General features: G+C 27.5%; 1 protein-coding gene across 3 annotated transcripts in view; it reads left to right on the top strand.

Moving 5' to 3' along the window:
- The first annotated feature begins 3,220 nt into the window (after positions 1-3,220).
- zip (myosin heavy chain 10) overlaps positions 3,221-26,581 on the top strand; it is a 133,645-nt gene continuing 110,284 nt past the window's right edge. The window contains exons 1-2 of one of the 3 annotated variants that reach the window (XM_065514175.1): positions 3,221-3,365; positions 4,529-4,917. In XM_065514175.1, coding sequence (XP_065370247.1) covers positions 4,786-4,917 — 132 coding nt within the window. In that variant the 5' untranslated portion in view covers positions 3,221-3,365; positions 4,529-4,785. Of the gene's footprint in view, positions 4,024-4,528; positions 4,918-26,581 lie in introns of all 3 variants that reach the window. The other 2 variants (XM_065514174.1, XM_065514176.1) reach the window with 2 other exon arrangements.

Consider the following 26,581-nt stretch of genomic DNA (forward strand, 5'->3'; position numbering starts at 1 on the left):
ATCGAAATGGAATTCTGTGACAGACCTAATAATAGGGTTCTTAATTTTCCGGGAAATAAAAAATTGGAAAGGAAATCTTTACGAATTACAATGTTTTTATCACGCATTTTCGTTTTCGGATTAGTTACGCCCATAGAGAAATATAGAGCGGAAACTAGAAAAAAACTCGAACAAAAAAATTACTCAAAATAATCACACATACGAGTGTTGTTTTTGTTTTCACGTAGTTTTTTCTACTAATACATTCTCACCACTTAGGTTTCTGACAACTTAGTTAGGTCTTTGACAGCAGAGTTTCCGCTCTATGTCTATTCTCTATGGTTACGCCCCAGTATTATTGTCAAGATTTTCTCTAAATATGAAGTTGTAATGTGTTACCTTCATAATTCCTTTAATAATTTTAAATAACAATTTATATTAATTCGAATTACTAGAAAAGTAAATTTTTTAAAATTTCTGTATCAAAGAGAAAAGTGTTTTGGTTGAGATAACCGAATTTATTGCGAATCGAATTAATAATTCAGTCGTAATGACCGAATTGCGGAAACATTTTTGTTCGCAATTCTTCCTTGTCAACTTTCTGTTACTAGAATCGAAAAAATCTATCGTATCAAATCATTTGATTGGCAACAAATTACAACGAATCAGTTTTATCTGTGCAGAAATAATATTGCAATTTTAGGAAGAAAACTTTTGAAGAAATTCCCAAAATTTTCGAAAATTATCATCCTTAAAATAAACTATGTTGTTTCTCAAATTATATAGCGTCTATTGAAAACCGTTCGTGAGTTGGACCGTTTTTCCGGTATGTAACATTTTCAATTCTCTTTAATGGATGTGTTTATTATTTTGAAAGTATATTCGTATATTTACCACTTCTAATGTTTGAATTTCGAACTAATTCGAAAGTTATCCGAAAGCTGAGGTTCGAATTAATTAATTCAATTTGAGCTTAATGTAAGCCATTCATTCCATAAATACATTCACAACATCTAATTGTTTAGCTTTATTCAAAGGCTTTTATTTAAATTGGATTTATTCAACGTTGAATTAATTCATAATGGAATTAATTCATAACCTTTGAATGATTCAATTTTCGTAAATTAAAATCTAATTAATTATTCTTGAAAAAAAGTCTCAATAAATTAACTTAACTATTCAGTTTTGTTTTTGATTTTGTTTTGCTTTTAATCATTTCAAAAATGAAAAAATGTGCCTAAATCCTTTTTGTAATAGATTTGAATTCAATACATATTTAAAACTATTTTGTAATAGATTTGAATTCAATAAAATTTTAATTATTCAATAAGGAATTAATTCAATAAATAATGAATTTTCTCAATGGAATGATTTCCTGTATTAGTTCGAATTTCTAAAAATCCCTTTTTAGAAAGAAATTGTCCTCAAATGAAAAATTAAGATTGTAATACTTAGTCCCATTTTACAATGCAGAAATTTAAAGGCAGACATTTTTATCATTCTCTTTTGAACTAACCTAAACCTGTGCACTACACAGTCTACCTCTTCAACCCCTCGCCAACAAACTTCGTCTGTCTGCCTTTCAATTTCTGCATTGTAAAAGCGGACTTATATAATTTTTTTTTTTACTAATACATTCTTACCACTTAGGTTTTTGACAACTGAGTTAGGTCTTTGACAATAGAGAACAAAAGTTCGAATTTTTGAACTTAATATGTACATATCGAATTGTTATCAGGTTAATGCGAAACTTTTCGTACCCAGCAGGGTACGAAACGTAGGGAAAATATCATTTTAGTAAAAAAGGCATATGAAAGCAAAAAAGACAAATTAATAAAATTATTAGAAATTATGAACAAATGATTACTTTCATAGCCGAGTACTTGAACAAAAATTGTACAGTACTAATAGTAACTACAACCCTGTCCGGCAAAAAGTACTGACACTTGATTGTCGTGAACAAAACAAACTCCGAAAACTTACTGTACAGCTGATTGCAATTAGTGGTGAGTTTAAGAAATAAGATATTCTAGGCTTTAAATTTATATATAGAAGAATTATAAACAATAGTAAGTAATGGAACAAAATGCCTAGAAAAAATAAATATTTTTTTTTTTAAATTTAAAAAAAAAAATTTAAATTTAAAAAAAAATTTTAAAATAACAATTCAAAAATTTTTTTTTGAAAAAAAAACAACTTTGGAAAAAAAATTTTGTTTACCTTACCTTGTTTTAAAATTTGTATTTTGAAGTATAATTTGGTGAAGGGTATACAAGATTCGGCACAGCCGAATACAGCGCTCTTACTTGTTTCTTTTAAAAATGATTCCTGCAATCCGATATGACGCTTAAGATCCCATTCAGAATTTGTAGGGGAATTACTGCAGTGATGCTTTAATATATTATTCTTGAAAAATTGCAGTTTGGTACTTAATAACCCAATATTCCAGTTTTGTCTGAAAAAATGGAATATGAGCAAAAGTAAAGAAAATGGTATTTCATGATAAAAAACTTTTCGATTCCAAGGCGCTAATAAAGCAAAATACCCAATGATTTTTAATTTCTCTGGGTAATTAATTATGTATGAATGTAAATTACAAGAATAAAACAAAATGATACATTTTCATGTTTTAGAATAATATTAGATAATAATCTAATAACATAACAATCAACTTGATTTCACTTTCTATTGAATGTTTTTCTATAATTTCAAACAATTAATGAATAAACAATTTTTGTCATACAATTAGTAATTGAAAATTAAATTTTTGTTCCCTAATTTACACAAATATTTTTCTTATTTGCATCAAGACGAATTTACTATAAGATGTTTGAACTGTCAAATTTAATAGTGTTTGTTGTGGCAAATCTACATCAAAGGTAAAATAAACAAAAACAACAGGCAGACTTTGACAGCTCAAACAACATAAACAAAAATAAAACGCATATGGTTTTTGTAATTGTATATATTTGTTGTAGAATCTACACCACCTTATTCGTCTTGATTTGCATCTAAAATTATCATATGCATAACAACACAAGAGTTTGTTTAAAGTTATTAAGGTAATGTTTTCGGTTTGTCAGTTTATAAAATAGAAATGAATGGAATTGAATTTTTAGCATATCGTCTTTACAATAACAAATATACAGCAACAACGAATTACTCACCACTCCCGAAAAAATATTTGTTTTAATAAGTCAGCTGTTAAAGGTTTCAATTTGTTTTTGCGGTTTGTTTTGTTCACAGGCGTGAGAATTTAACGAAAGCAGCGAGAAAAAAAATCAAACAGTTCAACGAAACCCGCCCAGCAAATATAAGTAGTCGGTCGGGAGAACCTACGTGTAACGAGTGAAAGAATTTTTGTGCATTTTTTGAAGTGATTGAAGGTGAATAAATTTTTGCAAAAATATTAACATTTTATATAAATGTAATAGAAGTAGTTAAAAAAAGTAAATATACAAATAACAAGCAACTAAGATTTAACAAATAAACTTGTAATAAATCACAAAGTGTGGAAAATTGAAGTTTGAGTCATCAAACAAAAGCGGCCAACAAAATATAAAAAAGAAGAACAAGAAGTAAAAAAAGATAAAAAAAGGATTGATGAATGGTAGAAAGATAAAGGAATTTTTTGTATAAATAAAGAAAAGTACACATTTTTGGTTAATTTATTAAAAATCTATAAATTTAAAAATTGCTAAGAATATTAAAATTTTGTAAAGCGGCTACTTGAAGCTATGCACACTCACACACACATGCACTTAACGAAGATTTACGTGCCGCGACATAAAAAAAAGATAAAACAGACATTTACAAAAAAATAGAAGAAAAAAACATTTTTGCAGCACTAGTTTTTGTTCGGCCTTGCTCAATTTTTACAAAAATACTCGTACTCCAAACTTGACTCACTCAGTCTTAAAAGTACAGAGTGGCAGTTCGGTCGCTAAATTGGATTTACGGAATTTTGTTTTAAATATTTATTATTTTGTTTTATAAGAAACAATAAATGAAAAACTTGTAAATTTTTTTTTAAATATTAAAAAAGTGTGTAATAAATATGTCAATTGATTTTTTTCTTTATTGCCTAAGCCAAACATGAAAAATGATGTGTATAAAAAAATAAAGCAAAAAGGAGACACAAAAAATTCCAATAAGAATAATTGCCAAAAATTAAATTTTGTTTTTAAGGAATGAAAAAAAGAACACATTTAAAATAATATGAATTTGTTGGCCGCTTTAAATTTTAAAATAACTCCTTGGATTTTACAATAAAATTACTTTTTTAAATGAAAAATTTCATGTTTTTGCATAAATTTTTGCTTGCGTTTCCATTTTCTCAATTTTTTTTTGCCGACAAATGCAAGAAAAGAAGTGAAATGTCAAAAATGTGTTAAACCGGAGTGAATGAGTAATTTTTTACTTTACACTCTTTCTCTCATTTAAAACTTTTTTTCTTGTTAGTATTGCCAGCATGAAATTTTTCATTTAAATTTTTTCGATTAATATTGTTCTTTGTTGTTATTTTTTTCTTCTGTTCTGTTTGTTTTAGATTTTAGATTAGACAACGAATTTTTAATAAATTATTTTTTTACATTTAAACATAGAAAAAATTACGAAATTAAATATAAAATAAATAAAAAGTGTTTAATTGTTGTGTGTTAAAATAAAGAGAGAGAGAGAAGAATAAGAAAAAAAAAGATTATTTTCTACTAAAAAGTGTTTTATTGCAAAATAACATTTGTGTGTTTAATTAATTATTTATCATCTTAACTATATAAGAAAGAACTGAAAACTTAGATAAAAAAAATGGCTGAAGAAGTTGATCGCAACGATCCCGAATTGAAGTATCTTTCGGTGGAACGTAATCAGTTCAATGATCCGGCAACTCAGGCTGAATGGACACAAAAACGTTTAGTTTGGGTGCCCCATGAAAATCAGGTCAGTAAATTAATTAAAAATTAATAATTACACATTTATTTATTTTAATATTTCTATAAAAATACAAATTTCTTAAGCTTTGTTAGAGTTACACTACCAATATCATTATTTTCTTTTGTTTTTACCTGTATTCTGAATTAGTTTTGAAAAAAATAAGACAACAACTTCTTTGATTTAACGAAACCAACCGGTTTTCTTATGTGGATTTTTGTCTCGTACTTATTTTTGTTTTTGTTGTTCAACTTTCTTTAAAAAGGTTTGTGAGTCAAAAACCAAAAAAACACACGCTCGCACTCAACACAAATTCCCTGACAAAGAAATCTTCAAACTTGTTGCCTTTTCTGTTATAGGTCTGTCTTTTTTTGCCTGAACGTATCTCTGTGTATGTGTTTACCTAATGACTAATCAATGAATTTATAATTATATTGATTTTTCTTTGTACTCACACCCTCTGCGGCTGTTTGTTCATTCATATTTGCATTTAAATACTCATTTTCTAATTCACTGTGAAATTTGAATCAAAATACAAAAATATTGGATGAATTAAAGCATTTTGTGATAATTTATTTCGGCAAATATGGTTTCCAAAACATTCAGCGATGACCTCATCATTGGAACCTTATAATAAGTCTAACTGTGAAGTTTGAAAAAAGAAATATTGCTTTATGTTTGATACGCAACAATATCAAAAATGTTGATAAAGTTCTCTGAATGAATGAAAACTTAATTAAATTATTTGCAACATTTTTGGGAAAATGAACTATTTACATAAATTTTGTTTTCATTGCATATCTAAATATTCCAATTTTTATTTCCGTTACTTTTAGTTTCGGTTTAAATTTGCTTTATCAAACTTTTTTTTTAAAATTTCTGTGTTAAAATCCTGACTCATAACGATTTTTTTCTTGCAAATATTTTAACATTTACCGATAATTTGTTTAAAATTGCTTTTATAACAACATCCCTAAATTACCACACATCTTTTATGATTCATTTTATTTTAATGTTTGGCATTTGAATTTTATTTCTTTTAATATTGTTTAGTTAATCATTTCTTTTAGCTTTATATTAATTTCTCTTTTGTTAATACTAATTTATTTATTTATAACTTTGTCATTTACATATTTTGTATATTTTTAAGTCGTTGAACTTTTAGGTTTTGTATACAAAAGAATTATGTTTAAAATATAACAAATATACCTACCGTTTTGACGTATTACATTTAGCAATTGTATTAAGCTTAACTCATTTATGTATTAATAGTTTCTTAAACAATTTTGTAGATTTTTAATAGGGATTATTCAATAGTAAATTAAATAGATATGTGCAACATATTCAGTGCCTGATAATGGATTTTAATTTTTAATTTCATTTCATGAAACTATAGGAAATTTCAACTATTTTACTATTTACAGTTAAAGATTTCGGATTTTAACTTTATGAAGACGAATTTCAAAAGCCTTCAAACACTTACAACTCTAACTCCATTACAGATTAATGTTTGATCAAAATAATCATGACTGCTCATCTAAATATTATTTAAGGATTTCGGAACAATGACTCTGAAACAAAACTCATAGTGTCATTAGTTCATTCTAAGGTCACTTAATTTTTTTAATCTAGCAGACAAATTCACAAACATTGCTCTATAGCCGAGTGTCCACCTGTATGTTGAAATTAACTTTACGAATCCCACAAATAACTTACATGTTTAACTGACACATCAATATGTCCTATATAGTCCCAATCAGGTTGATATTTAAATTCGGGAAAATTGGCCGGTAAATGGCTGAGATATAAAAAAAATTTGGAAAAAAACCAAGACTACCTTATCAATTCTTTATATACACACAGCTTCAAAAATAAGTAAACACCTGTGAATTTTTTGATTTTTTTAAGATCATGACTTAAATCTTTTTTTTTTTAGAACCGAATTTATATTCAGCCCAATCTCCAACCAATCGAAACTTTTAAATTGTAATCGATTTCTATTATCTTAAAAAAAATCAAATAGTTTATGGTGTTTACTAACTTTTAAGGCTGTGTGTAATAGAATTTCTTAAAATTGAATTTTTTAAACTACATAGATGGTATTTGAAAAACAAGACAGAATGGAAATTTTTTTTTAGAAATTCTTGGAAAATTGTCGGTAAATTACGGGAAATTCTTAATAAAATTTCTTATTAAAATTATAATATTATTCGCAACAGAAAATCTATTGGCAGATATTTACAAAACAGAATTTTTGTCACCACTACAAACAATTTTCAGTCATAACCGAAAAATTTCGTCATTTCGTCTGAATCATTTAGTAGCAATAAATTTGGTTGTCACAACTGAAATATTTTGTCTGTGTGACAATAACATAATAATGTTTAACTTAGTCGGACCTTAACTCTTTTAATAAAATATATAAATTGTTTGAATTTAGAACGATTAATTGAATAAAAATTATTGTTTTTTGTCCTAATTTAGTATTAAAGAATTTGAATTACAGGAAAGACGGTTTTTTTTTTTTATTATTTCACGTGAATAGAAAAAGTCCGGGAAATTAGGAACCCTATTCCCATACATGTTATAAAGTAAACCTTAACTAGAATTAAATATAGATCCATTCCATAACATGCAAAAAAAAAATATTATGTATAGCGAAAAGTCGTTTCATTCAATTTGCACACTTTTATTTAAACTACAAAATTGATTTAATTAATTACTAATCTATTAATAATCTAACATACTAAATTTATATTCAAGCTAGCTTTTATTATCTCTATAATAATTTGTAAATAGAAAAAAAGTTCCTTGCAATTGTGCTAATATTTATAAAAGAAACAAATAAATAAATAAAAAAAACACTGTCTAATAACAAATACTATCTAATGCAAATGTATTTTGTCTACGGTCTATATAAAGACAATTATTTATTAAACACTTTATTTCAATTATTATAAATAAACACCAACACAAGTACGCATTTTTATACAAACATACAAATATCCCAATGATATTGTCAACCCTATAATGAAAAGCCTGAGAATACATCAATATATTATAATCTGTATCGGTATCTGTTGCTCTTTTTTTTTTTTTTTTGTTTATTTATCTTATTTCTGTTGATTATTTATCTATAATTTCTATACACATGCAATATTTGCCTATTGTTTTGATATTTTAAATTGTTGTTGAGCCTCACAATAACAATAACAAAAAAATGGGTGAAAAAGAACAAGAAAATATAATATTTAAAGAATACTAAATTACACTTATGAATTAGCAACAGATTTATTTTGCATTTTTTCTTTTGTTAAATTTTTTTTGCGTTTGCCATACATAACTAAGAGTTTCGATGTTGATTAGGACTCTCTTTTACTCCAATTAACAATAAAAATTTAACTTGAACTTAACACTAAATATGGGCCCTAATGGATTTTCCTAGAAATGTAATTTCTTAAAATATTATTATCTTACAAATGTACTCTATTTAAAATACAATTTCTTAAAAAGGTACTTTCTTAAAAATATAAATTTGTAAAAAGATATTTTCTTAAAAGTGTAAATCTGTAAAAAGCTACTTTCCCGAAAATATTAATTTGTAAAAAAGTTCTTTCTTAAAAAGATGTAAATTTGTAAAAACGTAGTTTCATAAAAATATATATGTATTTGTAAATAGGTACTTTCTTAAAAATATAAATTTGTAAATAGGTACTTTCTTAGAAATTATAATTAGTAAAAAGGTACTTTCTTAAAAATTTAAATTTGTGAAACAGGAATTTTCTTAAAAAATGTAAATTTTTAAAAAGGTACTTTCTTAAAAATATGTAAATTTGTAAAAAGGTACTTCAAAATATAAATTTGTAAAAAGGTACTTTCTTCAAAATATAAATTTTTAAAAAGTTACGTTCTTTAAAATGTAAATATATAAAAAGGTACTTTCATGAGAACGTAAATTTGTAAAAATGTACTTTCATAAAAATTAGTAAAAAGTTAATTTCTTAAAAAATTTAAATATGTAGAAAGGTACTTTTTTCAAAATGAAAATTTGAAAAAATTTATTTTTTTAAATTAGTAAAAAAGGTACTTTGTCAAAATATATTCATTTGAAAAAGGTACATTCTTAAAAATATAAATCTGTAAAAACGAACTTTCCATAAAATATAAATTTGTAAGAAGCTACTTTCTTAAAAATTTAAATTTTTAAAAATTTAAATTTGTAAAATCTCAACAATTTAAATTTGTAAAAAGGTACTTTCTTAATAATATAAATTTTGTAAAAAGGTACTTTCATGGGAACGGAAATTTGTAATAATTTATTTTCTTAAAATTTTTAATTTGTAAAAAGGTATTTTTTTTTGAAAATGTTAGTTTGTAAAAAGGGTCTTTCTTCAAAATATAAATTTGTAAAAAGTTACGTTCTTTAAAATGTAAATATATAAAAAAGTACTTTCATGAGAACTTAAATTTGTAAAAATGTACTTTCATAAAAATTAGTAAAAAGTTAATTTCTTAAAAAATTTAAATATGTAGAAAGGTACTTTTTTCAAAATGAAAATTTGAAAAAATTTATTTTTTTAAATTAGTAAAAAAGGTACTTTGTCAAAATATATTCATTTGAAAAAGGTACATTCTTAAAAATATAAATCTGTAAAAACGAACTTTCCATAAAATATAAATTTGTAAGAAGCTACTTTCTTAAAAATTTAAATTTTTAAAAATTTAAATTTGTAAAATCTCAACAATTTAAATTTGTAAAAAGGTACTTTCTTAATAATATAAATTTTGTAAAAAGGTACTTTCATGGGAACGGAAATTTGTAATAATTTATTTTCTTAAAATTTTTAATTTGTAAAAAGGTATTTTTTTTTGAAAATGTTAGTTTGTAAAAAGGGTCTTTCTTCAAAATATAAATTTGTAAAAAGTTACGTTCTTTAAAATGTAAATATATAAAAAAGTACTTTCATGAGAACTTAAATTTGTAAAAATGTACTTTCATAAAAATTAGTAAAAAGTTAATTTCTTAAAAAATTTAAATATGTAGAAAGGTACTTTTTTCAAAATGAAAATTTGAAAAAATTTATTTTTTTAAATTAGTAAAAAAGGTACTTTGTCAAAATATATTCATTTGAAAAAGGTACATTCTTAAAAATATAAATCTGTAAAAACGAACTTTCCATAAAATATAAATTTGTAAGAAGCTACTTTCTTAAAAATTTAAATTTTTAAAAATTTAAATTTGTAAAATCTCAACAATTTAAATTTGTAAAAAGGTACTTTCTTAATAATATAAATTTTGTAAAAAGGTACTTTCATGGGAACGGAAATTTGTAATAATTTATTTTCTTAAAATTTTTAATTTGTAAAAAGGTATTTTTTTTTGAAAATGTTAGTTTGTAAAAAGGGTCTTTCTTCAAAATATAAATTTGTAAAAAGTTACGTTCTTTAAAATGTAAATATATAAAAAAGTACTTTCATGAGAACTTAAATTTGTAAAAATGTACTTTCATAAAAATTAGTAAAAAGTTAATTTCTTAAAAAATTTAAATATGTAGAAAGGTACTTTTTTCAAAATGAAAATTTGAAAAAATTTATTTTTTTAAATTAGTAAAAAAGGTACTTTGTCAAAATATATTCATTTGAAAAAGGTACATTCTTAAAAATATAAATCTGTAAAAACGAACTTTCCATAAAATATAAATTTGTAAGAAGCTACTTTCTTAAAAATTTAAATTTTTAAAAATTTAAATTTGTAAAATCTCAACAATTTAAATTTGTAAAAAGGTACTTTCTTAATAATATAAATTTTGTAAAAAGGTACTTTCATGGGAACGGAAATTTGTAATAATTTATTTTCTTAAAATTTTTAATTTGTAAAAAGGTATTTTTTTTTGAAAATGTTAGTTTGTAAAAAGGGTCTTTCTTCAAAATATAAATTTGTAAAAAGTTACGTTCTTTAAAATGTAAATATATAAAAAAGTACTTTCATGAGAACTTAAATTTGTAAAAATGTACTTTCATAAAAATTAGTAAAAAGTTAATTTCTTAAAAAATTTAAATATGTAGAAAGGTACTTTTTTCAAAATGAAAATTTGAAAAAATTTATTTTTTTAAATTAGTAAAAAAGGTACTTTGTCAAAATATATTCATTTGAAAAAGGTACATTCTTAAAAATATAAATCTGTAAAAACGAACTTTCCATAAAATATAAATTTGTAAGAAGCTACTTTCTTAAAAATTTAAATTTTTAAAAATTTAAATTTGTAAAATCTCAACAATTTAAATTTGTAAAAAGGTACTTTCTTAATAATATAAATTTTGTAAAAAGGTACTTTCATGGGAACGGAAATTTGTAATAATTTATTTTCTTAAAATTTTTAATTTGTAAAAAGGTATTTTTTTTTGAAAATGTTAGTTTGTAAAAAGGGTCTTTCTTCAAAATATAAATTTGTAAAAAGTTACGTTCTTTAAAATGTAAATATATAAAAAAGTACTTTCATGAGAACTTAAATTTGTAAAAATGTACTTTCATAAAAATTAGTAAAAAGTTAATTTCTTAAAAAATTTAGGCCCTAATTTTGTAAATCACGTCACCAAAGTGATATTTACATATATGGAAAGCAAAAACAAAATTTAAAAAATTTTAAAAATTTGTTTTTGTTTTATATACAAAATTTTCAAATTATGAAAGGCAAATGAACGCTTGAAATTTGGTGCGTTTGTTCTGTTAAGAATTTGTATATAAAACAAAAACAAATTTTTGAAATTTTGTTTTTGCTTTCCATATAAATATCACTTTGTGACGTGATTTACAAAATTAGGGCCTTAAATTTGTAGAAAGGTACTTTTTTCAAAATGTAAATTAGAAAAAATGTATTTTTTCTAATTTACATTTTAAATTTTACAAAAACAAAATTTGTTCAATAAATTAATTTTTAAAATTGGTTTTTACATATATGTACATTATTTTTTAATTGTTCATGTATTATGTAAATTATAGCTCTAAACTCTAAGACAAAGATATAAGCACGAACTTATCTAATGACCTTGCAAAACAGGAGTCGGTAAATTTTTCGATGACTTCGGAACTGAACTATTGTTAATATGCATATTAAAGATTTTTATAGAAAGAAACATTAAACTATTTTCATGTGATATATTTTAAAAATCTAATGTATAAAAATAAACATTTTTTTAAATAAATATGTAAGTTGTAAGAAAAAGAAGAATTTTCCAACTATGCAAAAAAAATTAATTTTTATTTTACAACCCTGTGTCACACACACACACACACACAAAATTTACCTCATACATTGTCTCCTTTACACATGTTTTGTTATTTTGAAAGAGAGAAAAAATAACAAACTGTTTTTTTTGCGATTCTTTTTTCTTATACACTTCTTCGTTTCTTTAAATGGTTTCTTGTCGTGTTAATTCGACAACATTCAATAATTGTTGTTGGTTTTGTTGTTTTTAATCTTGAAGAGCAGATTCTTTTAGTACTTTTTTTGTTGCTTATTTTTTTATGGGTTAATGAACTTCATTTTTATTTTGTACAAATGACAGCTATAATTCTACTGATTTTAAATATTTAAATAATAAAACAAAGATTTTATTATTAATTTTATAATATAAAAAATGTACCTATTCTTTTAATAAAATTAAATAAATAATACCTAAGTCTTTACAGCAGTATACAATTTCATTAAATATTTCTTAAGAGCCCTCGTACAGTTTTATAAATTTCAATTAATACAAAATAAAACAATAAATAAATAGTTAAATAAATTGTTTGACAAATGAAATGAACGCCTTCAGAATTGTAATAATTTTGTAAGCCTCTCGCTCTTTCATTATGTATGCAATACATATTCATAAGTCATTTCCCTCCGCTTGTGTTCCTTGTTTTTTTTGTTGCCATTTTATTTCTATCAATTGAAATATTAATTTAAATTAAAAGCCATAAAAATATAACGATTTTTTTTTATTTTTTTTTCTGTTGTTGTTTTGCTTTTATGTTAACGCATAATAATTGTTTTTTTTTGTGGAATTCTGTCGGTTGTAAGAATATTATTAAGAAAGAAATAAAATATTCGAATATTTTTCTTTAAAAACGATGATTTTTCTAATTATTTCTAAGCTTACATCGAAATATTGTTAAAAATTCATGTCCATGGTCATCAACCGAAAATATGATCTAAAAAAAACGTAAATTATCCTTAAAAATCTAAAAAATATGCTTAAAAACTACCACCTAAAAGCTAACAACCATATTGCTGAAAACAGTTTTTTGCAATCCTGAAATGCATTTACAATACTCCTTTAATTTTTCGATTCTAAACTTATGTCACTTTTCTTAAAAATCTATAAGTTTGATAGCAATTTCATGATATTAACCAATAAAATCTTATTACCGAAATTTAAATTTTTATAAAAAAATATTTTAAAATTTTTATTAAAATACTCCTTTAAATAGCTGTTATAATATGTAGTATGTATAAACTAACGCCTAGTCATTTGAAACAATATTCCTTGCTCATGCTTACAAATTTGTTATTCATTGTAAAATAGTGGTGCAACATGAGTCATACACAGACTCCTAAGGGAGTTAACACTATACGACACGTTGCTTTCCTGCAAATTAAAACAGAAACCAGAACAACAAAATAATAACAGTGGCTGTGGAATAGAAATTTAAATACAGACAGCAACAAGAGCAACACACTGAGCTTAGAATGGAAAAGTGCTAAGTGGCTTTTTACAAAATGTAGAGGAGAGATATTTGTTAAGGTTTATAATGAAAAATTGTACTCAAGCGAGCAGAAAATACTATCAGCAAAATGAGAAATAAGCCAAGGTATTCACAATAATTGCTTTTCAATGTAGTCACAATATTGTAAAACCCAAAAATAATGTTCGCTTCAAATGAATGCGTTGCGCTCGGTACAGGTTTCTTGTGATGATCTAATCAGATTTCAGCATCTGCCAAAATACAGAGCATTAACTTAGCGCCATTGATATTTGGCTTTGGTATCGATTCGGCTGTTTGGACGGGCTTCACAACAAATTTCTCTTACGCTTCGGGTTATTGTAATGGGTCCATTTTTCATCACACGGAATGTTTCGGTACAAAAATTAAGTTTCTTTTATAGCATTCAAGCGTAAATTTCAATTCAATTTATTTATTGATAATCTGTAAGCCAAGAATGGGCATTTGGGCATGTAAAATCGACTTTCAAGGCCTCTCGTATTCAATTCATATGGCACGCAATTTCCCTGCTTTTGGATGAATACTGCTGCTCGCAAACGTTTGGAAATAGCTGCTAGAGTAGCTCCCAATGATTTTTCAAGCTCTTGTTGAGTTTTACAACAATCTTTTTGGAGTAATCCCTCCAATTCTTGGTCTTCAAACTTTTTTGTTTGGCCTGGGCGATCTTTGTCTTCCGTGTCAAAGAGAGAGATATTTAGTTTGTGCTGTTCAGAAGATGTGATTTGACACTGGGGACAAAGATCACCCAGGCCAGCAAATAAAGTCTGAAGACCAAGATTATTTTACATTAAAATGCAAAAAGAATTAATTAAAAATTTTTGCAAAAAAATGAAAAAATATTTTTCGTCTGTATCTCCAAACTTTGCAATTGGCACTCAAGATTAACAACTACAGACCATTTTCTTTGCGATTGTCTACTTTTATGGTCTTGTCTTCGAGCGATGTTTTGACAGCCTTATCAAACAGGAATAAAGGGGTTGTGCAAAAATGTATCCTTTGGAGAATTCATTTTATTATCTTTATTAGATAAAATGAACAAATTCTTTAGAGTCACTGAGTTTGTAGTTAGCTATGGTTCAATATTTATTTTAATATTTCTACATACTCATAGAGCGTACGTAAAGTACATACTTATGTACATGTACGTAGACACAATTAATATATTTATAAACTATTGTCATAGAATCTTTTATTTTTTACTACCTTTGTACTATCTACACCATTTCCAATTGTATTTCAAAAGTCTCTAATTGAATTTCAGAAATTTTCAATTATATTTCAGTATTTTCTAATTGTAATTTTGAATAATCCAATTATATTTCAGACATTTTCATTTGTATTACAGAATTATCAAATTTTTGAATTTTATTTCTGAAATTTTAGAAAATTAGAATTTTGAAATACAGTTAGAAAATGTTTATTTGTACATAATTTAACCCTCTGACCCGCTATAGTGCCTCAAGGCATGCATTACAAAACACCAATTATCTCAAAAAGTAATTATAATTTTTTTTTTTAAATTTAACTGTGACTTTAGTTACAGATTTGTTAACATTTCCCTCGAAGATCGAAATGCATTTTGACTTTTAGTTTTTGTTCTGTCAGCTGTTTTGTGAGTGAGGTCATAATTTTAGAACGTGAAATTTTGCGTAATTTTTTTTTTTTTAATTTTCAAAGTGTAGTTAGTAACACTTTGAAAAATTAAAAATTTTAGTCGTCCTTTTTCATTAGTTTTTTAATAAAATTGTATCACAATTATTGTTTTTTACACCTAACCCGGCAACAATGCCCTGATGCAATTTTCACCTTTTAAACTTAATTTGTAAATTAGTTTCTGATGGCTGTTCTGAGTTTATTGGGTCATAATTACCCAAAAAAAAAGAATTATTCGACAACTTTTTTTTAGCTTTTTAAAGTTTGCGGGTTAGAGGATTAATAATTCCGAAATACAATGGGAAATTTCTGAAATATAATTAAAAGTTTAAAAACCATAATTGGAACAGTCTGAAATACAATTAGAAATATCTTTAATGCAATTGGCAATGGTGTAGAAACATACACTAAAAAAAAAACAATATTTTAAGTTTTGTTAATGGCGCTTTTAAGCCGTCAACCACATAATTGAGTGAATATGTACATTGTGTTTGTTCCAAGGTATTACCAAAGTTTTAACAAGAAACTTGTGTAAACAGCTTAATAATGAAACAAAATTATATGTACAATATACATATGTATGTATAGAAAAATATAGTTATGTATATTTGTTGAGTTTTATCATCTCATCGCCAATAGAGTTTTGTTTTAAGGAACTGAATAATAATATTCAGCAACGAGCAAACAATAATGATAAAAAATATTTAAAGAAAATTTTAGCTCCACACAAAACTGATCGATCATTTGTGGTTTCAAATTTAACAGCCCAACATGACTATATTTATTGACTTAAACTTGTTGGGTGTGAGTTTGTTTTTGTTGTTGTTGTCTTTTCTTCAAATAAGTTCATTCGTCCATACATCTGGGTGTCTGTCTGTCAGTCCGTCAATTTATTTCTATTACTGCCAGCCAGCCTGTGTGTGTTTTTCTAAAATGCTTGTGAGACATACTTAGGTGTCTACTTTATACTTAACTTGTACACGTTGTATGTATTTATATCTGATTGCCCACATTAGCGGCAATACATCAAGACAACAAATAACAAGTAAATCCGATTAGCTCATCTTTTCCATTTTCATTTAGTTTTTTTCCAAACCAGGTTTTCTGTTATTTTTTTTCCTATTTCTAACAAGTCCTCCTTCTCTGCGACGATTTAACCGGCATTTCAGTTTATTTTTCTATTAAAAAGCAATATGTATATTTAATAATTCTTCTTTGGCCTTTATAAATGGTTTTTTTTTTGCTATTGAGTTGGAATTTCCTGAAAGGGTACTCACAGTGTCTTGTGTTCTTTTTTTTGAAATTTTGAAATTAATAAAAACTAGATTAGCTTATGTTACTAAAAAGCTTTCATATCCCTATAATATTGGATCAACTCGACAACCCTTACAGCTCTCAAAAACTGTCACTAAAATAACTATCCTTTTTGGCATAGGGATATCATAATCTATGAACAACATATTAAGGACTGAGATCGAAAAAAATCTTAACATACATAAATGGTAATAACAATGAAACCACTAAACTTACAGTTTTGATTTTTTTTATTTGATTGAAATTATTCACCCGAAGGAAAAATTGCTATCGTGATATTCCCCTGAACTTTTCATTCACAATAGTTATTTTTGTTCGTAACAGCTGCTTATTGTTTACAAAATTCCATCTAAAAATTTCACAACAAGGGGAATTTTTTCACGTGAACAAAGTTGATGAACGAAAAAAGGAAAAGGGAAAATATTGATTCACGATACAAAAATATTATTTTTGTAGTTCGAATCAATAGTGATGAATTTATGAACCTTTTTCGGAAACCCTTTCATTAAAGTTTTTATAGTCTTTCTGTCACTTTGTTCGAACAGGTAGTCCATCAGCGTTCTATCACACTTTTGGACACCTTTTTTGTGCTCTTCAATTCTCTTTTAACAAGAGCCCAATATCTCTCCACTGGCCTTAGCTCCAGGCAGTTTGGAGGATTTACCTCTCTTGGTACAAATACCACATTATTGGTTCTTGTACCACTCAAGACCTTGTTAACCTAGTGACAGGATGCCAAATCAGCCCAAAAATAAGTGGACACATTGAGAAGTCTTATGAATGCACGATGGTCCCAAATCGATTTTTTTTGGGAAAAATTAAAAAAAAAAAAAAATTTGTAAAAATTAATTTATTTTCATAAAGGCAACACTCCATGCAAAAAAAAAGGTTGGCAAAACTGCCGGTCTGCCTGCTAGGCTTTCAAAGTTGAAACTTTAAACACGTGTTCTTAAATAAGTTTTAAAACAGTGTCAGAATTGTATAACGAGCAAACCTTAAAAAATAAAGTTATAAAGTATTCCAAAAATGGCAAATGTTGCCCAAGTTATGTAGTTTCATGGCATATTTTTTAATTTTATTTTTGTTGAGTCCTTGTCGTAATTCTTGAAATTGTGATAGTGTAATTTTGTAGTCTCGTCATAACCTATAACTTCCGTGGACCAAAAGTTTACTTTGGGCACGAACTTGGATGGAAGTTTAAATGTGGAAGTGTTTGACAAACTGTGTATTTTGCCCGTACCGGAATGCTTTCGGATTGGACAACAAACGGACCCAAATATGATATACTAATAGAGTGAGTTCTTCAAAAAATCAATAAAAATCTGAATATTAACAAAAAAAATCAAATAAAACAAAATGTATACAATTTTCTCTTACATATAAAGAAATAGTTTAGTTTGGATACCTTCCCATTTAGTGGGCGTGGGCGTGGGTGTGGTCATATTGACTATTTTTTGTTTAAATTTATTTATATGCCATTGACATTAAATGTGCTGAAATTAAAAGCTCTGACATGCTTATTTTAATTTATGCCATACAAATTCGATTTGGAAGCATAGTGGAATGGAAGCATCCATCGTCTTTTGTAAACATTCCTTGATGTAAATTTCGGTATTTATAGAGCCCTTTATAACAAATGTTTGATTTATTTTGCCGCAACAGCATATTGCTTGCAATACCAATAACTTTTTGCGAAAATGTTCTGCTTTTGGGTCCTTAACTTTTCTCCAACATCCCCTCGAGCATCAGCAACATAAAAATATTGACCTGGAACCTGCGAAAAATTACGTACGTTTCATCATTCATTATGCAGCAGGTATATTTTTTGTATAAAATTTGACTTCAATTTCCGTGCTCTGTCTTTGATCTCTAAATTTTTAGCAAAATTCCTGTCATGAAGCCTTGTATGTTTTTATACCCTTCACCATGAGTGGCAATGGTATATATAAGTTTGTCATTCCGTTTGTAATTTCTACATTTTTCATTTGCGACCCCACAAAGTATATAAATTTTGGATCGTTATAGATAGCAAAGTCGATATAGCCATGTCCGTCTGTATGTTGAAATCAACTTAGCCCGTAAATAACTTACAAACATGATTCATACATCAATATGTCGGAAATTTTACCGGCTCGGTTGCTATTTAAAATCGACAAAATCGGCTGAGATATAAGGAAAAAACCGGGACAACCTCGATTATTGCCCTATTTTTGATCTATATCTGGATTACTAAGTCATTAATATAGACAATATGGATATCTAATGATAGATATTTCATTTCGATAAGGATATAGTAAGTTGGACCTACAATGGGTCAAAATCGAGACAAATATTTTTTAACCCGATTTTTTTTCCATCAAAATTTTTTTTTCATAAATTCTTTTTCCAAAATTTTTTTTAAAACTGAAAAAAAAAATTTTAAAAAAATTTGGAAAACATTTAAAAAAAAAAATTTGGAAAAAACTTTTTTAAAAAAACCTTTTGTTTAAATAAAAAAAATTAAAAATAAATATTTTTAAGTATAATTTGATGAAGGGTATATAAGATTCGGCACAGCCGAATATAGCTCTCTTACTTGTTAAACCTGCATTGGCTTTAACTTTTCGTGCCATATAGTCCGAGTACTGAGTCTGGCTAGGACTGCTTTCCTATCGGATGTGTTGGGAGCTCTTTTGAAAATGCTTTTTATTTATTAGCTTTAGAAACATCTTGTGGACCATTCATTCCTTCTACCTGAACCAGGTTTCTATCAACGGACAAGTTCTCCCGCTAGTGTTTAATAACATTGGAATAAGTTTGACGGCAGACCTTTGATTGTTTGGCCAACTTTTTGTAGGACCAAGTTCAGTTTTGTTGAAAATATTTAATAATTTTAGTACGCACTTTTTTCTCGTCACTCATTTGAATCAGATTAACAACAAAATAACAAAATTGAACATATTAACTGATATACTTTTCATAGGTAACTTGATCAAAAAATAAAATCAAATAATACTTGGGTTGAAAGTTTTAAAGAAACACGTGTATTAATGTTTTTTCTATCTCAGTCCTTATGATATAATGATTAATCATGAACATGATTGCCATAAAAATATGTTTATTTGCTACAATCATATATATTATTGCGACAATCATGTGAATCTTAACATAACTATATTATGGTTACCACAATCATATATATATAATTACTATGATGATCAAAATTGTAAAAATGTTGAAATGGTTACGGTAAACATGTAACATTCTCTGAATGTAGCTCTGCCCATTCGCCTGTCTTGTTGAAAACACAATAGAGACATACGAAAGGATCTAGCTGGCTGAAACTTTCAACAATTACTCTCTGTTGAGCAGTCATAAATATATTGATTATTATGCCATGATTTTACCTAGCCCCAAAATTTACACAAAGACTACTTAGAACTACTCTGAAATCGGGTAAAGTATGGTGAAAATCAGGCAATATTTGTCCCTAGTCCCCATACAAGGTCCGTATTTTTTATAAACATTTTTCTTGATTTTTCTTTTTGGTCGATTTTTCTTTAGTTCATTTTGCTGCCAACCCACAGTTTTAGCTTAATGGGTGTGTTATATTTACTCATATTTTCTCATTCATATCCAGTCTATGAACAGCCTGTCTGCTTAAGCGTGTTTTCTTTTTAATTTTTTCTTCATAGTGACTTAAACCCACATCTTAACCCAGAAAAAAATGTGTGTTTTTTTTAACAATTCGTTGCATTTTCTTTTCTATTATATTTTCTTATAAAAGCAAACTTGTTCTATCTTTTGTTTTGTTCTCAAAATTGGACTTTTTTTTAATAAATTTTGTTAAACAAATTTGTGTGTTTTTTTCATACTTAGTTTTTTATTTTTTTTTACAAAAAATTAAAAAAAATACTGTGGACTCATGCAGAACCACCTACAACTACTACTAGTGTTGGCTTTTGTGGCATTCATCATCATCATCATGTGTATGAGTATGTGATTCGACATGTTTACAACGAGAAGTACAAGACCCAATCATACAGCCAGGCATCCAGCCAACTATGTACCCAGATACCTACCAACCGACTACAACAATAACGACAATATAACGAACGATACAATGGCTGTTGAGTAGTAATTGAAAACCACTAAAGTCAGTGAACCTTCAAAAAAAAAAAAATATGGAAAGAAAAATGTGTTATGGCATACAAAAATAAAAATTATGGAAAAAATCCATTTAAAATTAGTTGTTTGAAACAGTTTTGTTAACAATTATTTGAGTTTTTTCCTTTATTTTTTGTTGCTTATAATTGTAGAAAATCGTGTTAGATTGAGAATAACAAACAGTACAGATATAAGAATTGTAGAGAACATTGTTGCTAAAAACATGATAAGGTTTTAAGTTTCCAAAATGCAAAGATATTTACATTTTAGTGAATAAATAGAATTTATTTTAAGGGTCTAAGGGTATAATAAACGATTTTGAAAATGCATAAGGATATAGATCGAAAAAACCTTAACACACGTTTTTCATTAAAACTTTTAACCCAAGTATTATTTGATTTTTTTGTCAGTTATTATTTTTAATGTCATTTATGTTCATTTGTTGTTAATCTGATTGAAATTAGGGACGAGAAAAAGTGCGTACTAAAATTATCATGACATATTTTCAACAAAATCCAAACTTGGCCAACAATCAAAGGTCTGCCATCAAACTGATTCCCATGTTATTAAACAGCATCGGTAGAACTTGTCCGTTGATAGAAACCCTGGTTCAGGTAGAAGGAATGGTTCAAATGATGTTTCTAAAACCAATAAATAGAAAGAATTTTCAAAAGAGCTCCCAATACATCCGTTAGCAAAGCAGTCCGGTTAGCTCAGTAGTCTGACTATTTGGTACGAAAAGTTAAAATGTGTGTGAAGATAAATTCGTATTTAACTAGCACAGACAAAAACCACATTTTTTAACATTGCTCATTTTACAGTCAACAGAGCACTGTTAATCACTTAACAGTCTTGATAATTGAATTATAATACAAAAATACGTCTGAAATAGGTATCAGAAATAATTTCAGAAACAATTTCAGAAATATAAAAAATTAAAAAAAATATTTCAGATGTTTTTTTTATAATAATATTAAAAAAAAAACATTTTGAAAAAAGTCACTTTTATGATGAAGTTCAGGCGACGAATTTGGAAAAATATGGAGTTGCACACGTAACCCACTATATACGAATGGTAGTCCAATGGGTCCTAAATGCGACTGCATAAGTCGAATTTCTGAAATAATTTTGGAATTTGAGAAAAACAGTTTTTAAAAAAAGTCTATTTTGAAAAAAGTCACTTTTATGATGAAGTTCAGGCGACGAATTTGGAAAAATATGGAGTTGCACACGTAACCCACTATATACGAATGGTAGTCCAATGGGTCCTAAATGCGACTGCATAAGTCGAATTTCTGAAATAATTTTGGAATTTGAGAAAAACAGTTTTTAAAAAAAGTCTATTTTGAAAAAAGTCACTTTTATGATGAAGTTCAGGCGACGAATTTGGAAAAATATGGAGTTGCACACGTAACCCACTATATACGAATGGTAGTCCAATGGGTCCTAAATGCGACTGCATAAGTCGAATTTCTGAAATAATTTTGGAATTTGAGAAAAACAGTTTTTAAAAAAAGTCTATTTTGAAAAAAGTCACTTTTATGATGAAGTTCAGGCGACGAATTTGGAAAAATATGGAGTTGCACACGTAACCCACTATATACGAATGGTAGTCCAATGGGTCCTAAATGCGACTGCATAAGTCGAATTTCTGAAATAATTTTGGAATTTGAGAAAAACAGTTTTTAAAAAAAGTCTATTTTGAAAAAAGTCACTTTTATGATGAAGTTCAGGCGACGAATTTGGAAAAATATGGAGTTGCACACGTAACCCACTATATACGAATGGTAGTCCAATGGGTCCTAAATGCGACTGCATAAGTCGAATTTCTGAAATAATTTTGGAATTTGAGAAAAACAGTTTTTAAAAAAAGTCTATTTTGAAAAAAGTCACTTTTATGATGAAGTTCAGGCGACGAATTTGGAAAAATATGGAGTTGCACACGTAACCCACTATATACGAATGGTAGTCCAATGGGTCCTAAATGCGACTGCATAAGTCGAATTTCTGAAATAATTTTGGAATTTGAGAAAAACAGTTTTTAAAAAAAGTCTATTTTGAAAAAAGTCACTTTTATGATGAAGTTCAGGCGACGAATTTGGAAAAATATGGAGTTGCACACGTAACCCACTATATACGAATGGTAGTCCAATGGGTCCTAAATGCGACTGCATAAGTCGAATTTCTGAAATAATTTTGGAATTTGAGAAAAACAGTTTTTAAAAAAAGTCTATTTTGAAAAAAGTCACTTTTATGATGAAGTTCAGGCGACGAATTTGGAAAAATATGGAGTTGCACACGTAACCCACTATATACGAATGGTAGTCCAATGGGTCCTAAATGCGACTGCATAAGTCGAATTTCTGAAATAATTTTGGAATTTGAGAAAAACAGTTTTTAAAAAAAGTCTATTTTGAAAAAAGTCACTTTTATGATGAAGTTCAGGCGACGAATTTGGAAAAATATGGAGTTGCACACGTAACCCACTATATACGAATGGTAGTCCAATAGGTCCTAAATGCGACTGCATAAGTCGAATTTCTGAAATAATTTTGGAATTTGAGAAAAACAGTTTTTAAAAAAAGTCTATTTTGAAAAAAGTCACTTTTATGATGAAGTTCAGGCGACGAATTTGGAAAAATATGGAGTTGCACACGTAACCCACTATATACGAATGGTAGTCCAATGGGTCCTAAATGCGACTGCATAAGTCGAATTTCTGAAATAATTTTGGAATTTGAGAAAAACAGTTTTTAAAAAAAGTCTATTTTGAAAAAAGTCACTTTTATGATGAAGTTCAGGCGACGAATTTGGAAAAATATGGAGTTGCACACGTAACCCACTATATACGAATGGTAGTCCAATGGGTCCTAAATGCGACTGCATAAGTCGAATTTCTGAAATAATTTTGGAATTTGAGAAAAACAGTTTTTAAAAAAAGTCTATTTTGAAAAAAGTCACTTTTATGATGAAGTTCAGGCGACGAATTTGGAAAAATATGGAGTTGCACACGTAACCCACTATATACGAATGGTAGTCCAATAGGTCCTAAATGCGACTGCATAAGTCGAATTTCTGAAATAATTTTGGAATTTGAGAAAAACAGTTTTTAAAAAAAGTCTATTTTGAAAAAAGTCACTTTTATGATGAAGTTCAGGCGACGAATTTGGAAAAATATGGAGTTGCACACGTAACCCACTATATACGAATGGTAGTCCAATGGGTCCTAAATGCGACTGCATAAGTCGAATTTCTGAAATAATTTTGGAATTTGAGAAAAACAGTTTTTAAAAAAAGTCTATTTTGAAAAAAGTCACTTTTATGATGAAGTTCAGGCGACGAATTTGGAAAAATATGGAGTTGCACACGTAACCCACTATATACGAATGGTAGTCCAATGGGTCCTAAATGCGACTGCATAAGTCGAATTTCTGAAATAATTTTGGAATTTGAGAAAAACAGTTTTTAAAAAAAGTCTATTTAGGACCCATTGGACTACCATTCGTATATAGTGGGTTACGTGTGCAACTCCATATTTTTCCAAATTCGTCGCCTGAACTTCATCATAAAAGTGACTTTTTTCAAAATAGACTTTTTTTAAAAACTGTTTTTCTCAAATTCCAAAATTATTTAAGAAATTCGACTTATGCATTCGCATTTAGGACCCATTGGACTACCATTCGTATATAGTGGGTTACGTGTGCAACTCCATATTTTTCCAAATTCGTCGCCTGAACTTCATCATAAAAGTGACTTTTTTCAAAATAGACTTTTTTTAAAAACTGTTTTTCTCAAATTCCAAAATTATTTCAGAAATTCGACTTATGCAGTCGCATTTAGGACCCATTGGACTACCATTCGTATATAGTGGGTTACGTGTGCAACTCCATATTTTTCCAAATTCGTCGCCTGAACTTCATCATAAAAGTGACTTTTTTCAAAATAGACTTTTTTTAAAAACTGTTTTTCTCAAATTCCAAAATTATTTCAGAAATTCGACTTATGCAGTCGCATTTAGGACCCATTGGACTACCATTCGTATATAGTGGGTTACGTGTGCAACTCCATATTTTTCCAAATTCGTCGCCTGAACTTCATCATAAAAGTGACTTTTATCAAAATAGACTTTTTTTAAAAACTGTTTTTCTCAAATTCCAAAATTATTTCAGAAATTCGACTTATGCAGTCGCATTTAGGACCCATTGGACTACCATTCGTATATAGTGGGTTACGTGTGCAACTCCATATTTTTCCAAATTCGTCGCCTGAACTTCATCATAAAAGTGACTTTTTTCAAAATAGACTTTTTTTAAAAACTGTTTTTCTCAAATTCCAAAATTATTTCAGAAATTCGACTTATGCAGTCGCATTTAGGACCCATTGGACTACCATTCGTATATAGTGGGTTACGTGTGCAACTCCATATTTTTCCAAATTCGTCGCCTGAACTTCATCATAAAAGTGACTTTTTTCAAAATAGACTTTTTTTAAAAACTGTTTTTCTCAAATTCCAAAATTATTTCAGAAATTCGACTTATGCAGTCGCATTTAGGACCCATTGGACTACCATTCGTATATAGTGGGTTACGTGTGCAACTCCATATTTTTCCAAATTCGTCGCCTGAACTTCATCATAAAAGTGACTTTTTTCAAAATAGACTTTTTTTAAAAACTGTTTTTCTCAAATTCCAAAATTATTTCAGAAATTCGACTTATGCAGTCGCATTTAGGACCCATTGGACTACCATTCGTATATAGTGGGTTACGTGTGCAACTCCATATTTTTCCAAATTCGTCGCCTGAACTTCATCATAAAAGTGACTTTTATCAAAATAGACTTTTTTTAAAAACTGTTTTTCTCAAATTCCAAAATTATTTCAGAAATTCGACTTATGCAGTCGCATTTAGGACCCATTGGACTACCATTCGTATATAGTGGGTTACGTGTGCAACTCCATATTTTTCCAAATTCGTCGCCTGAACTTCATCATAAAAGTGACTTTTTTCAAAATAGACTTTTTTTAAAAACTGTTTTTCTCAAATTCCAAAATTATTTCAGAAATTCGACTTATGCAGTCGCATTTAGGACCCATTGGACTACCATTCGTATATAGTGGGTTACGTGTGCAACTCCATATTTTTCCAAATTCGTCGCCTGAACTTCATCATAAAAGTGACTTTTTTCAAAATAGACTTTTTTTAAAAACTGTTTTTCTCAAATTCCAAAATTATTTCAGAAATTCGACTTATGCAGTCGCATTTAGGACCCATTGGACTACCATTCGTATATAGTGGGTTACGTGTGCAACTCCATATTTTTCCAAATTCGTCGCCTGAACTTCATCATAAAAGTGACTTTTTTCAAAATAGACTTTTTTTAAAAACTGTTTTTCTCAAATTCCAAAATTATTTCAGAAATTCGACTTATGCAGTCGCATTTAGGACCCATTGGACTACCATTCGTATATAGTGGGTTACGTGTGCAACTCCATATTTTTCCAAATTCGTCGCCTGAACTTCATCATAAAAGTGACTTTTTTCAAAATAGACTTTTTTTAAAAACTGTTTTTCTCAAATTCCAAAATTATTTCAGAAATTCGACTTATGCAGTCGCATTTAGGACCCATTGGACTACCATTCGTATATAGTGGGTTACGTGTGCAACTCCATATTTTTCCAAATTCGTCGCCTGAACTTCATCATAAAAGTGACTTTTTTCAAAATAGACTTTTTTAAAAACTGTTTTTCTCAAATTCCAAAATTATTTCAGAAATTCGACTTATGCAGTCG

The sequence above is a fragment of the Calliphora vicina genome, chromosome 5 (assembly GCF_958450345.1).
Source record: "Calliphora vicina chromosome 5, idCalVici1.1, whole genome shotgun sequence".
Classification (NCBI taxonomy): Eukaryota; Metazoa; Arthropoda; class Insecta; order Diptera; family Calliphoridae; genus Calliphora; species Calliphora vicina.